This window comes from Monodon monoceros, unplaced genomic scaffold (assembly GCF_005190385.1).
Source record: "Monodon monoceros isolate NGI ecotype Baffin Bay Population unplaced genomic scaffold, NGI_Narwhal_1 Super_Scaffold_16, whole genome shotgun sequence".
NCBI lineage: Eukaryota > Metazoa > Chordata > Mammalia > Artiodactyla > Monodontidae > Monodon > Monodon monoceros.
The window spans coordinates 91,188,850-91,203,238 of record NW_021703772.1 but is presented as its reverse complement, the minus strand read 5'-3'; the positions used below and the strand labels follow the sequence as shown (position 1 = coordinate 91,203,238).

The 14,389-nt window shown below is 37.2% G+C and overlaps 1 protein-coding gene and 1 long non-coding RNA gene across 2 annotated transcripts in view; one reads left to right on the top strand and one right to left on the bottom strand.

Annotated features, from left to right (window-relative positions):
• Positions 1–14,389, bottom strand: part of LOC114896632 — a 368,479-nt gene that overhangs the window by 93,577 nt on the left and 260,513 nt on the right. The gene's annotated exons all lie outside the window — the stretch shown is intronic.
• HNMT (histamine N-methyltransferase) overlaps positions 1–14,389 on the top strand; it is a 36,065-nt gene that overhangs the window by 10,585 nt on the left and 11,091 nt on the right. The window contains exons 3-4 of the mRNA XM_029224676.1: positions 12,531–12,638; positions 13,685–13,815. Of these exons, the coding sequence (XP_029080509.1) occupies positions 12,531–12,638; positions 13,685–13,815 (239 nt within the window). The remainder of the gene's footprint in view (positions 1–12,530; positions 12,639–13,684; positions 13,816–14,389) is intronic.

Sequence of the window (14,389 nt, the reverse complement as noted above, 5' to 3'; positions counted from 1 at the left end):
TTTTAATGAGTGTTGTCTTTATGTTTGATGGTACATGAAGAAAAAGAAACCCATACTCTTTTTGGTAAGGGAGAATGCTGTTAATTTACAGTGCACATTTATACATGGAAAAAGGGTCCAGAAGGCAATAATGGGCAATGTTTTCTCCTTGCTCTGGGCTTTGCTTCAAGGAGAATCACTTTATCTGCTGCATTGTTCAGTTCTTATGTTCAAATGCCAGAAAATTTTATAAGGTTTAGACAGGACTCAAATAATCTCATTTTATCCAGCTCTCTACTTTTATTTTTATTAACCTATTATGTACCAACTCAGGTGTCATAACTTATATAATAGTGTATATACAGATAAATTTTTAATCCACTGAAGCAATTCACATATGAAACACAGGTGGTATAAACCCTTTTATAACATTTTTTGGAAAATAATTATGCCGACATATGTTGAGTTAGGTTGTTCTCTTATTCTGTAACATATAGACACCAACATTACTACAGAGATTAAAAAATAGAAGAGAATTCAGAGACCATCAATACCCTCATTCTACAAACAAAAAGCCTGAGAACCATCAAGGCAGAATAAAACCCAGGTCTCTTGATTGTAGTCTAGTCCAACAAGCTGTACTAAACAGATATAAAAGTTAACTATCGACTTGGCAAAAGAGAGATTCGGTATTTAGTAATGACCAGCTATTTGAAAATCTAATTTTATCAGATTATTAATCTTGTTTCCTTTCATAAATGGCATGTTAAGGTGACCCCGAAGTTTAAGCTAGGTGGATAGAAGTAGAAAAATGTAATTAAGGCAAGAACTGGAAGAGCCAGTGTATCCAGTTTAGAAGCAGGAGCTGGTAGCAAGCAAAGGTTAATGTTTCCAATGGTCTAGAGTAAGACAACAGTCTATATCAGCAACTAAGGAATGACTGGGGAAATATAGGGAATTGGGGGATTTTTTTTTGCCTAGAAAAAAAGAATTTGAATGTGCTTATTGCCATCTGCAGATATTTCCTATTGAGCAAACCACAGAATATTTGCCCCTAAAGGGCCAGTGGTTAAAAGAGAGAGATTTCTTTGTTCGGTATTAGAATTTACTAATGATCAAACCTGTTCAGAAATGAAAGCACACATCTTGGGATATAAAGACCAGTCACTCTAGGAGTACTAGCTTAGGCTGGAAAAACACTTTGCACATATGCTATGGAAAGGAATCAGGCACTGATTTCTTGGGTGTTTGGGCCATTGAACGTGCTTTCAGTCCAGAAAATCTATGATCTTATGAGTAACCTTCTAGAAAGAGGTAGGCATTTCTTCAGAGTGGTGTGGCTAACACCATGTTTTGTTATATTGAAGAAGTAGACTTTAAATAGGACTTCTAGACATGCAGACGATTTTTGTCTGGATTCTAATTGCTTTATAACTTGACATGAGTAAGAACTGTTTTACTTATGCGCAGCATGCTAGCACTTATTCCATAACCGGAAGGATATGGACTCTAGTCAATTATTAATCTGTAGGATTTAGGACTGTCTACTTCAGATAATTTGGGGCATCAGATACAAAGTACTGTTAAAGGCATTCATAATTATGTTATTTTGAAAAAAAACTATTCTACATATATAAATTTACCGAAATAGTTTACCTCATTGTATTGTATTTAAAACTTTCAGTGAACATGAAAGTACTGTTAAAGACAGACACAGTACAGAATGGAGAGACGTGAACATAATGCTACAATACTGGAGCCACTGTCATTAAATCCGAAATAAACAAGATTGTTTTGGCTAATTCAATAAGGCCTGAAACAGGAAAATGGGGATAATGAGCAGAGTGAAGACAAAACTATCATTATCTGCAGATTAAATGACTGTATACTTAGAAAAGAAAAGAAACTCAGTTGTACAGCCTTAAAATTAATAAGAATGCAGTAATGGCCTGATAAAGGTAAAATAGGAAGAAAGCAATATGGTAGATCCACCTTTCTTTTTTTGTCAACATCTGAGTGTTTTTCATTTACAGTCTTGATTATTTTACAATGTACTAGAAAGTCTGTGGCATGTGGTTATGTGTAATTTTGCTGAAGGACAAGTTTGTATCTTCCCAGTTCTTGTGCCAGCTTGGGACACAGTCTCTTAGTCGATGAATATGCTTCTACTTGACATACGCTATTGAATACAACTTTGCGATTTAAGACACACAGTCACATAACCCTGGTGTAGGGTGTCTGCTGTCATCTTCATTTTATACATGGTGAACCTAATTATATATGCCACAAGGGGATTGGGGGTCCTAGAGATTGGGGTCAATGCCCAAGGTCTTCTGAGGCTTTGTCTCTATTAACAATAACAAACTGATAGGAGTGGTTAAAAAAAAAATACTGGATTGCTGAGCTACTAATATATTCAGTACAAAATATAAGAAACCTCTTTGAAGAAAAGTTCAAATTTTTACTGAGAACAATTTGAGAAGATTTAAAAAGCAAATATGCAATAGTGATGAGGTTACAGTGACATGAAAGCTTTCATGTACAAAAGGTAAGAGTTTGAAATGAAACGAAGTTTTCCTGAAAGTAGCGTGGCGTTATATATCAAGAACAGTTCTGATATTCATCTATCACACAAGGCCCTTGTGATGCTTGTTGTTAAAATACTGACATACTTGGTAAATAGCCAATCCCTGATGTCCCAACACAGGCCCTGCTGCTGCTTCAGCCTCTCCTCATAGATTCTGTACATCCTCCACCCACCCTGTGCCTCAGCCCCCCACCTCCAAGCGTTCCAACTATTGGACTGGTCTTGCCTACCCAGAGGGCCTCTGAGAATGTTCTTTAGTTCTTTAGCCTGCATCCTTTCTCAGCAGCTGGCATCTCACACCTGTTTTTTTGTTTGTTTTGTTTTGTTTTATATCACCAAAGATCAAGGATCTCATTCTAATCATTAATTCTGGTTCTTGGAATTAATCTGCAAAAAAGATTTTTGCACAAAAATTCACAGTTCATTGTCAGATGCCTAATAGCAAAAATACTTAAAACTAAGTATAACTATACATATAAAACTATATATAAAAATGTATTTCTATGTATAAATACATATTCATATATATTTCCACATATAAATGCACACATTTATATATTTTTTAGATACTTTTATTTATATTATATATAAAAGTTTAATAATGAAATTGATTATCCCACATATCCGTCTTTGAGAATACGAATAGCACTTTCAAATAAATTTTGATATATTCATGGTTTAAGTCTCAAGTAGGAAAGTCAAAATAATTCATATACATAATAATCATAATGGGTAAACTAAAGAAAATTATTTGCTCAAAGGGGAAAAAAACAACTTAGGAGAAAATAAACCAAAACATTAACCTTTGCTTTCTCCCGTAGTGAGATATTTATTTTATTTTTACTTTACACTTCTATGTCTTGAGTTTTCTATAGTATTAATTTTACAGCCAGGGACAGGAAAAATAAACCCAATTTAAATTATAATTTTATAGTTGATGAGAGATGATGGTAAAGAATAGACTCACTGACTTCTGACAGTTCCTTCAGCTATTTGGCTGACGCCCAAAGCACTGTTCTGACACACGTTTTCATGACAATTTTCCTTTGGTTATTTCTGACTCACCGGTAATAATATTGCACCCATACGAATACTTTAAGAACAATCTCGCTTGTGTTGTAGCTTAGCAGATCTTTTCTTCAGAGTCCATCTGTTCTCCCATGGCTGCTGCGAGGACATGGTGGCCATGGTGATGAGAGTGAGGGTGATGTGGCAAGAGGATGGTGGTTGTCGGCTCTCTGGTCCTTCAGGTCCTTGATTGTTTTCTGTTGATTATTTCTTGCTTTTTTTTCTACAAGGGCAACAGGCTCTCAGACTCTACGCACGCTAGGGCTGAAAATTTTCCTCGGCAACATTTGTGTTTTAACCACTATTAATGTGGCGGGCCAATGGTGTAAGGGTCAAATGAGAGATCGTGAAGGTTAAGAGCGCGTAAGAACACGGATGCACGCTGATATTGATGAAATCACACCAACTACGTGATTATCTTGGACTACCTCTGTCAGCTCAAGTAGTTTCATCTTATAAATCCTGTCTTTGGGCATGAAGAAGGTAGAAGAAAGTTGGTACTTTATTAAGGGTAATTCAATATAACTTATAAACATCATAATATGGTAGGTATAGAATTTACCTCTCTATGTGATGAAGTAGCAAATATCTTTATGTTTAAAATGTATAAATTGAAAGGTAAGGCAAAATGCAGTCTTTTTTGAGTTGTTTATGAAATATCTCTACACTTCAGTGTTCATCACCCTTTGGGACATTTTCTCTATGTTTGTGTTTCATAGAACATTTTGGTAGCATGGCTTTTCTTCTGAAGTTGCAAAGCAATCAGGCAGTATTGTTCCTGGGCCAACAGCTGGAAGACACACGAAAGTAAATGGCAATGCCCTTTTGGCTCAGAATTTATATTTATAATCCCCTTCCTGAGACTCTCCAGCTATTTTAATATTCTACTCTTGTCTTTCCATACTGACAGAACTGCCTCCATACTGAGGCTCCCATGGGGCAAGAGAGAGAGAGAGAGAGAGAGAGAGAGAGAGAGAGAGAGAGAGAGAAAAGAAGAGAAGAGAAGAGAAGGGATCTCGTCAAGAATCTTTTATCTTTTACACTGCAGCTCAGAATCAGATTGTTCTTGTTCTGGTTGCAAACCCATAGCTGAAATTATTTTTCATCACTAAGCAGAGAGTTATCTGGGCAATTTTTCTCCCTAGAAACAATTTTTTTGTGCCTGATACTCTAGTAGAGGGAAAAAGGAAGATTGTAATCTTAATGCAACTGTAATAGAATAAAATTTTTCCCGCTGATACTCTAAAGAATTCACTTTTTTTTTTTTTTTTTTTTTTTTTTTTGCGGTACGCGGGCCTCTCACTGTTGTGGCCTCTCCCGTTGCGGAGCACAGGGTCCGGACGCGTAGGCTCAGCAGCCATGGCTCACGGGCCCAGCCGCTCCGTGGCATGTGGGATCTTCCCAAACACGAACCCGCGTCCTCTGCATCGGCAGGCAGACTTTCAACCACTGCGCCACCAGGGAAGCCCTTCACATATATTTTGATATTAGAAATGAAGCAAGAATAGATGGAAATCAAATGGCTGGAGATAACCTGACCAGTCTTTAATCCTCCATTTTCTTGGCATGGAGGATGTTCTTATTTGGGGCAGCCCCAGGGTTCTCAAGCTGGGCTTTGTGTTTCATTGAATGTAGCTCAGTCAGAAAGACAAGCCATCACGAATACATGATGAGTGCTCTTTCACAGTGTCATTTTATTATGGAGCTGCCCATTTAGAAAGGCAAATCTTCATTTCCTTCTTTCCCAGTCTCCTTCAGCCTTCTCTTAAATGTCACCTTTTCCTGGAGGCTTACATGACCACCCAACTGAAAATCACAGAGCTTCCCCTCATGGCTTCCCCTTGCTATTTTTTGCCTTGGTTTTCTCCATGGGACTTATCATCATCCATAACGGTTGGATATTTTGTCTATTTTATTCATTGCTGTATCTCCAGTGATTAGAACCTAGCATTTAGTAGGTGCTTAAAAATATTTGTTGAGTTAATGTATAATAACTTCAATTTATTGAATTATGACTATATATCATGAACTGTGGTAAATTATCTCCATATAATGTCTTTAACATTCAGAGTGACCCTGCAGAGCAGGCCATATTATCCCTAATTTACAGATATGCAATTTAAAGGGCAGAGATATTAACAAATTTGCATAAGACATTTCTAGTGAATACTAAATTTGAGTTCAATTTTCTCTATAGCCTCTAACTTTTCCTTTTCATATTTTTGTTTTCCTTTTTAATCAAATGACCTCGGATTTCAAGCAAAAAGGCAACATTCCTCTGCTAGCTCATGAAATATATCCTTGAAGTTCAGGTAATGGAGAAAAGTTGTCTGGAAGATAATGTCCCCACCTTTTCCCTATTTTTGAACTTTTTAAGTTCCACTGTCAGGTTTCAATTATATGTTGTTCTTCAAATATAGGTATGATGCATTTAAAATATGGCCCATATGAAAGCAAGATATTATAACCACAAAAATACCTGACTGTGAAATTAAGTAAAACACTCAACTTAGGTCAGAAAGGAGACATGGGAAGTCATACTACAGTTGTAGCTGATTTGAGGGACAGAGTAGTACAAAGGAAAGAGATTTGCGAGGAAGGAGATTTTAAAAAGTTAGTTTTCATTTAACTTCCCAAATCAAAAAGTCAGGATAGAAAATAATACAGGAGTGAACAGAACAGAAAAAAACAACAGAACACCCACAACCCAGCCTAATAGAAAAACACCACAAAAAAACAAAACAAAACAAAAAACAACCCACAACTCAGCCTAATAGAAAATAATTTTTGATTCATGCTGACACATGTTTGGATTTTCCTCTTTGCTCAATCTCCACATATTGATCAACTGAGAAAATCAGTTACATCTTCATAGAATGCCCAGACTCCAAAATCATTAATTTGCTTTGCTAGTCACAAAAGGGAGTGTGGGAGGGAAGGAAAGAAAAGAAAAAAAAAAGAAGGATGGTATATTGGAAAGAGTTTGCTTAATCCCTATAATTTTTCCATTTGTCACAGGAAACTTTGCAGATTTTGTTCCAAAGCTTTAGGGGGCAACATGTAATAATAAGGCTTTAGTTAACTCAAACAACTGCTGGCCTAAAGGCTTAGGATGTCATCAATAAGTAGTCTACAATTGCCAGAATTATGATCAAGCAATGCCTAATGAGAGATCATATATGAAAGGAGACTGACTATAAAATGAATAAGTACTCCCTTACTCCTCTTAAATATTGTTTTCTGGACCTGAAAGTTAAGATTTCCAGAAGGCTCTGCGATGCACAATAAAAGCAGCAGACTGCTGGCTTCCACGTTTCTTTTGTTTACCCCTGAATTGGTGGAGAATTTCTGAATTATTTGACTGATTCATTTCTAGTTTACTTTCCCCCATTCTTTTGGCATATTAGTTTGGCTTGGGTGCTCTTTAAAAGCCTTTATAGGGCATTTAACGTCTGATACTGGAACACATTCATGATGTTATGGCTCCTATTCAGAAGGATCCAGCCGAGAAAGAACAAATGATCTTCTTTCTTTCTTTTTTTTTTTCATTGTTTGAATCTCTTTACTGCTGGCTCATGGTACTATAGGGTCTGATAACCCCTCACATGCTTTTCAGTGATTAATGATCAACCTGCTCAGTTGCTTAATCTAGCATTTTAGAGTCCTTGATACTTTTTAACAAACTCATTGGAATCAAGCCTTTGCTAGTGAATAAAATAAGTGCATTAAAGCAATAATTCAGATCAGGGAACACAAGGTTTTATCTGTGTTGCCAACTCCAATCAAATAACTGGCAGCTTCTTTTTTTTTTTTTTTTTTGTGATACGCGGGCCTCTCACCGCTGTGGCCTCTCCCGTTGCGGAGCACAGGCTCCGGACGCTCAGGCTCAGCGGCCATGGCTCACGGGCCCAGCTGCTCCGCGGTATGTGGGATCCTCCCGGACCGGGGCACGAACCTGTGTCCCCTACATTGGCAGGCGGACTCCCAATCACTGTGCCACCAGGGAAGCCCAACTGGCAGCTTCTGTCTGAAGGATTCTGATGCTACTGCTAGGCTCTGTGAGAAAGCCTGTAGTTAGTGATGTGTGGAAGAGTTCATGCCTAAGAGTCAGTCGGATGAAGTGAGGCAGTGAGGGGAGAGTCTTCCTGGCAGAGGAGAGAGCACAGGCAAAATGTAGGGAAGAGTCATGATGTCGATGGGGGGGGGCGCGGGGGAGAGCGAAGCGTAGAAACACAAGAAATTCAAGGTTCCTAGAGACAAGAGTTGCAAAACATGAAGTTGTGAGAGATGAGAATAAGAAAGCAGGCAAGGTGGTCTGTGCTCAGTTAAGGAGTTTGGACTTAATCCAGTTGATTAGTCATTAGAAGGTTTTAACCTCAGAAATATTGGGCTTGCTTATTAGCTCAGGGTTTTACATGGTTGTTGTAGTGATGGCTTTGAGGGAGACAAAGTTCAGCAGAGACAGGCTGAACTTTTAGGTTATTATTTTAGTATTCCAAGAGATAGGTAATTTGGGCCTAAACAAGGACATTGCTAGTATGGATGGAAAAGAGAAAGTAAAGAAACATTTAGCAGGAAAACTTACAGGTGGCCAGGGAGGGAAGATGAAGAAAAGAGCAAAGCTTGGATGTCTGGATGGAAAGTAAACAGGATAGGTGATGTATCAAGAAAATATTTGTAACTAAATTTATTTAGAACTGAATTATACATGTTTAGACTGTAATACTACAGAACATCTGAACTACCTCTCTACTGACTCTCTTTTATGGGGGAAAGAGGTTCATATAATTTTTTTAAATGCATTTCTCTTATTTCTGAGTGATACAAGAATGCAAACTACATATGGTATGAGATCAAGGAATATATTGTCTTATGGGAGATCGATCTCTCTCTCTATATATATATCTATATATATCTATCTATATATATATATATAATCTCACAATAAGAAATAATAGAGTCTGTTATAAATAACAAACATAACACAGAAAATAAGTGCCTTACGAGCATGGTGACATTGTTTATTGTCAAACCCAGGATACTTTTAAGAATGAGAGTGGGAGGGAGTGAAAGGAGTAAAATTATTACAGTTTTTTGAAATATTTATTTATTGAACAAATTGTTTTTATTATATCGGTCAATTTATAAAATAGTTCTTTTATGTCATCAAAAAGTTTATGAATAACAAATGTTGGCAAGGATGTGGAGAAAAGGGGACCCTAGTACACTGCTGGTAGGAATGTAAATTGGTGCAGCCGCTATGGAAAACAGTATGGAGATTCCTCAAAAAACTAAAACTAGAAATATCAAATGATCCAGAAATTCCACTCCTGGGTATATAGCCAAAGAAAACAAAAACACTAATTCGAAAAGATACATGCACCCCAATGTTCACAGCAGTATTACTTACAATAGCCAAGATACGAAAGCAACCTAAGTGTTCATCAACAGTTGAATGGATAAATAAGATGTGATACATATATCACCATGGAATATTACTCAGCCATAAAAAAAGAATGAACTTCTGCCATTTGCAACAACATGGATGGACCTAGAAGGTATTTGTGCTAAGTGAAATAAGTCAGACAGAGAGAGACAAATACTTGGTTATCACCTATACGTGCAATCTAAAAAATAAAATGAAAGAATGAATATAACAAAACAGAAACAGACTCAAAGAGAACAAACTAGTGGTTACCAGTGAGGAGAGAAAAGGGGGCAGGAGCAAGATAGACGTACGGGATTAAGAAGTACAAACTACTATGTATGAAGTAAATAAGCTATACAACAGCACAGGGAATATAGCCAATATTTTATAATAACTACATATGAAGTATTATCTATAAAAATTTTGAATCATTCTGTTGTACACCTGAAAACGAATATAATATTGTAAATCAACTATATCTCAATACAAAAAACTTTAAAATATAGTTATTTTTTTAAAAGTATTTTCAAAAATAAAATTGCAGTGATAATATTTTGTTAGAAATTAAAGAAACTTGGGAAACAAAACCAGATGGGACATTAGCACCAGGAGCAAGTACAACTGTCCCTGGCAAACAAGAAGTGTGGTCACCTGACTTATGAAGTCGGAACTGCATTTTACGTGCTACCCCTTGAGGAAATAATTTCATTATCTCCTCTTGTTGTTCATTAATTTCTTCTAGGGACCCAGCAGTGAATGCACAGAAGGTTCGTGTCCACACGTGGGCTCACACTCTATAGAGGTTGTTACATGAACCTACGGGTTCCGAGTCTCCATTGCAATTCTAGCATTGTGTCCTCTGTCATTGCCATAGGAGGTGGGACTGGGTGGCTCTATGGTAGAACATTCTGCAGGTTGGGAAAGGGATAAGATTGGAATGAGCCCTGGGGATGTGCTAGATACATTCTTCCATTTGGGTAGATCCCACTATCTGAATTTTAAAATGTTGGGTTTGGGAGCCTCAGAATTAATGATTTTTTTAATCTAAAATATATGGCTAGGCGCATAGCACAGGGAGATCAGCTCGGTGCTTTGTGACCACCTAGAGGGGTGGGATAGGGAGGGTGGGAGGGAGGGAGATGCAAGAGGGAAGAGATATGGGGACATATGTATATGTATAACTGATTCACTTTGATATAAAGCAGAAACTAACACACCATTGTAAAGCAGTTATACTCCAATAAAGATGTTAAAAAATAACAATAATAAAATCATTGCATGCTAATAGAAAAAATAAAATAAAATACAGGGCTAGGCTGATAGAGGCAAGAACAGAACTTTTGGCCTCTGGGCCTTTGGGGCAAGGTGGAATCTCTCTATTTCTCATTAGCCCACAGATTTTCCTATCAGCCTTTTGCCTTAGTTATCTTTTGTACCCTCCAAAAATAATTACCGTAGAGAAAAACTTCCTATGTCCTTTTAGTATTTGGTGTTTTCCTATTGCTTAGTATGAAGTTGTTAGAAAAACAAACACTTCGGAGTCAGACAAGTATGCCGTAAACTTTAGGCACATTAATGTCCCCTCGGCGTCCAGTTACTCAAATCGCCTTATCTAGTTGGGAACAATACTGTGGCATTTGCGATAGCATTGTGGTCAGGATTAAGTGAGATGTTTCAAGTCAAGTGCCTAGCACAGTGTTTGACAAATAATAGGTGGCCAATAAATGACGGCTAGAATAATGATTAAGGAAGGACTAAAAGGTGTCAGGTCCAGCTACGGAGAAAACTGTCACATAGGCTTCTTCATCCTCTGTTTCAGCTTCCTTCCCATATCTTCTCCCCCCTAATCCCCACTGTCTCCCATTACCAGTACTTGGGACTCTCATTATACCATTAGACGGCCCTCTTTTCCAAGTCTAGCATCTTTTGTTCCTGATTTATCTTCCTCATCTCCTTCTTTTCAGACCTCTCAGTCTTATGACCTATGCTTTTTCCGCCCACCATATCTAACCTTGTAAAGGTTCTGTTAATGCCATTTATGCCAAAATGTTAACTACTAATGTCATTTTCATATGCTAGTCTTGCCAGCACGTAAGTCTGTTTTAGTGAAGGTCAACATGATAACTAAGAGAATAAAAGTGCAAACTTAATTTGGAGGCATCAGTAATAGGGAAAGAAGAGAGATTTTTAAAGAGAAGGACTCAATGATAACAATAAAAATAACGAACAGCTAACATTTATTAGGTGCCAACTCTATTTTGCACCGTGCTTTATAAGCATTGCCTCATTTAATCCCCTCACCCAATAAATTATGTACTATTAATATTGCTGTTTTTCTCATGAGGAAAATGCACCTTGGAGAGATAAAGCAAATTTCCAAAGGTCCTAATACCAAGTAAGCGGATCAGACAGGTTTGGAACTCAAGTCTATCCAACTTACCGTCATCTATCTCTCTTACATAGTCGCCTACAGGCTAAATTTTCATCAGGGCAGGTATCTATTTGCTCCTCTTATCATCATTTGCTAGAGCCTGGTGTAGTGCCTGGCACATAGTAAATAATCAATCACTGGTGCATGAATTAATGCATAAATATCTATTCTGCCATAACTTCCTCTCCATTTACCTCTCTGGGATCACCTCTTGCATGGAGGCACTGCCTTGCCTAACATTCCAAAACTCTGAATTGCCAGTAGTCCCACATATACGATTCTGTTTCCTGACTTCCTGTCCTCTCTACCTGCAATTCCCATTTCCCCGGAAGTCCCTGGGCTAACTTCCACTTACCCTGTAACAGAGAACTCAGGAGTGATCTGCCATGAAGCTTTCCCTCTCTCTGGCCTCTCCTCCTATCCTCTCCCTCACTGTCTCCTTTCTCCTTCCCACCTTGGTCCAACCCAGCCAGAGTTCTTTCCATGTCTGTCTATGCCACTAGACCATGGTGTTTTTGAGGGCACATGTCTGATATACTTGTTTATCCTTTTTTATACCTGACATATTTTGTATGTGACATATATTTTGTATGCATCTGGCCTAGCCTAATTTATCAATTCTATGGCATGTTTTTTTTCATACTTAACATCTCTGAAATTGATACACATCTTCCAGTTGATGAAATCTTAAAATTATAATTGACAGTGTTTTTTCTGATTTAATGATATAAAAAGAAGGGCTGTTTGCATCCTATAATGAAGGGCATCTTAGACTTACTGTAATATAATAATTGATATTAAATAAAGGCTATATGAATGAATGAATGAATGAACAGCAATCATAGCCCTCCTCAAATCACATTATTCTTCCTACTTACAACTTAGCTGTTCTGCATCATAGACATTGTGGCAGGGCAGCAGCTGAGTATTATTCTTTATTTATGCTGGGCTTTCCTAGAGATAATAAACTCGTTCAAATTATTCTTACTCATTTCTTTCTGGACTGAGGTGACCTGTTCCCTATGCTTTTCTTCCAGGTGAAATTGATCTTCATATCCTCTCCAAAGTGCAGGCTCAATACCCAGGAGTTAGTATCAATACTGAAGTGGTTGAACCAAGTGCTGAACAAATCACCAAGTACAAAGGTACTTGTAATCCACAGTGCTGTAGATCAGATTCTGTTCTGAAAGGCCTGTCACCCCAAATGCGTCCCTTCAGTCATTAACAACACAGCTGCTGTGGTATGTTCTTTGTAAGCTTATTGAGAGCAGAACCTGATTAATCTGTTTTCTTGGCAGGAATGACGAAACATCTCAGAATATAAATAGTGATGAGAATCCCCCCCCCTTTTTTTTTTTTACTGACTCTCCATCCCTCCCCTGGTCATCAACTATTATTTTTGATATTTATTCTTAGAGACAGAGTCATTAATTCATTCAGAGGTATTTAAACAGAATCCCTGCCCTTAAAGAGCTTACGTTTCATTGCTTACAGCAGGAATCAGGAAACTTTTCTTTAAAAAGGGCCACAGAGTAAGTATTTTAGACTTAGAGGGCCACATGGTCTCTGTCACAACTAATCAGCTCTGCCACTGAAGCCCAAAAGCAGCCATAGATAATACATACACTAATGAGTGTGGGTGTGTTGCAATAAAACTTTATAAACACTAAAATTTGAATTTTATATCATTTTTACCTATCATGAAGTATTATTCTTCTTTTGATTTTGTTCAACCATTTAAAAGTGTAATGGCACAAGATATGAAAGAAGCATGAAATCAGAAAGTAGTGTATATTTTTAGCTTGCAGTCTATTTAAAAATAGGTGGTGGGAAGATATGGCCCATGCCATGGCTTGCTGATTCCTGACTTACAGAATCATATCACCCGTCTTACATCAATCTTCCACTGATAAAATTCACCAGTTGATTTCCCATTAACACCAAGATAATAGTACCTATGTCTGATCAGGATTCTCATAATTATTTCTTATTGACTCCATTCTCTAATTTCATTTAACACTAGAGGAAAAACTAGGATGAACTCTTTGGTCTTCCGGAGATTTATAAAAAAGAAAAATGTGCTTTATATCTGTTATGTATATAACACTGATTGCATTAAAATTCTAAATGGAAATGGGTTCTGAATTTGCAGTTAAAATTGATGGTGTGCCACCTCTTCTCCGTATTTTAGAGCTTGTAGCCAAGACATCAAACCTCAAAAACATAAAGTTTACTTGGCATAAGGAGACATCATCTGAATATCAAAATAGAATGATGGAGAAAAAAGAACTTCAGAAGTGGGACTTTATTCATATGATTCAGGTAAGAAATATTTATTGTTATATACTCTCAGAAGAAAGATTTTTCAGAAATATTTCAGAGTACCTAATATTTTAACTTTAAAAAGAAAAATGAAAATCTGATTTCTGATTTTACAAGTGACCATTATCTGTCCAAATTGAAGTTAAAGATGTTGACAATACTAAGAGATCCTCTGTAACATTTAAAAAGCCAGTTTTCTCTATGCAAAATACCCCTATAGTTACTGATTTTTTTTCAATGCTGGCTTAACTTTTGTGGGATTGCAAGTTCATAGATAGTAGAGTGTAGCACATCCTAACACAATTCTCCAGTAACTCTAATGGTCTGGATGGACCAACATCCCAGAGTTTTTCTGAATCCTCTTGCTTTTGCCTTCTTTTGATGACCTGGCTCGTGTGCACATGACAGAAGGGCAGGCTAGATGATTTCTCAGGTCAACAAAGTGTTACTGACATTAGTCAGCCATTACATAGGAATTTATTCCCATGGTCCAGCACTTATAGTGTATTTCTTAGAAATACGGTAGTGTATTTCTTAGAAATACGGTAGTGTATTTCTTAGAAATACGATAGTA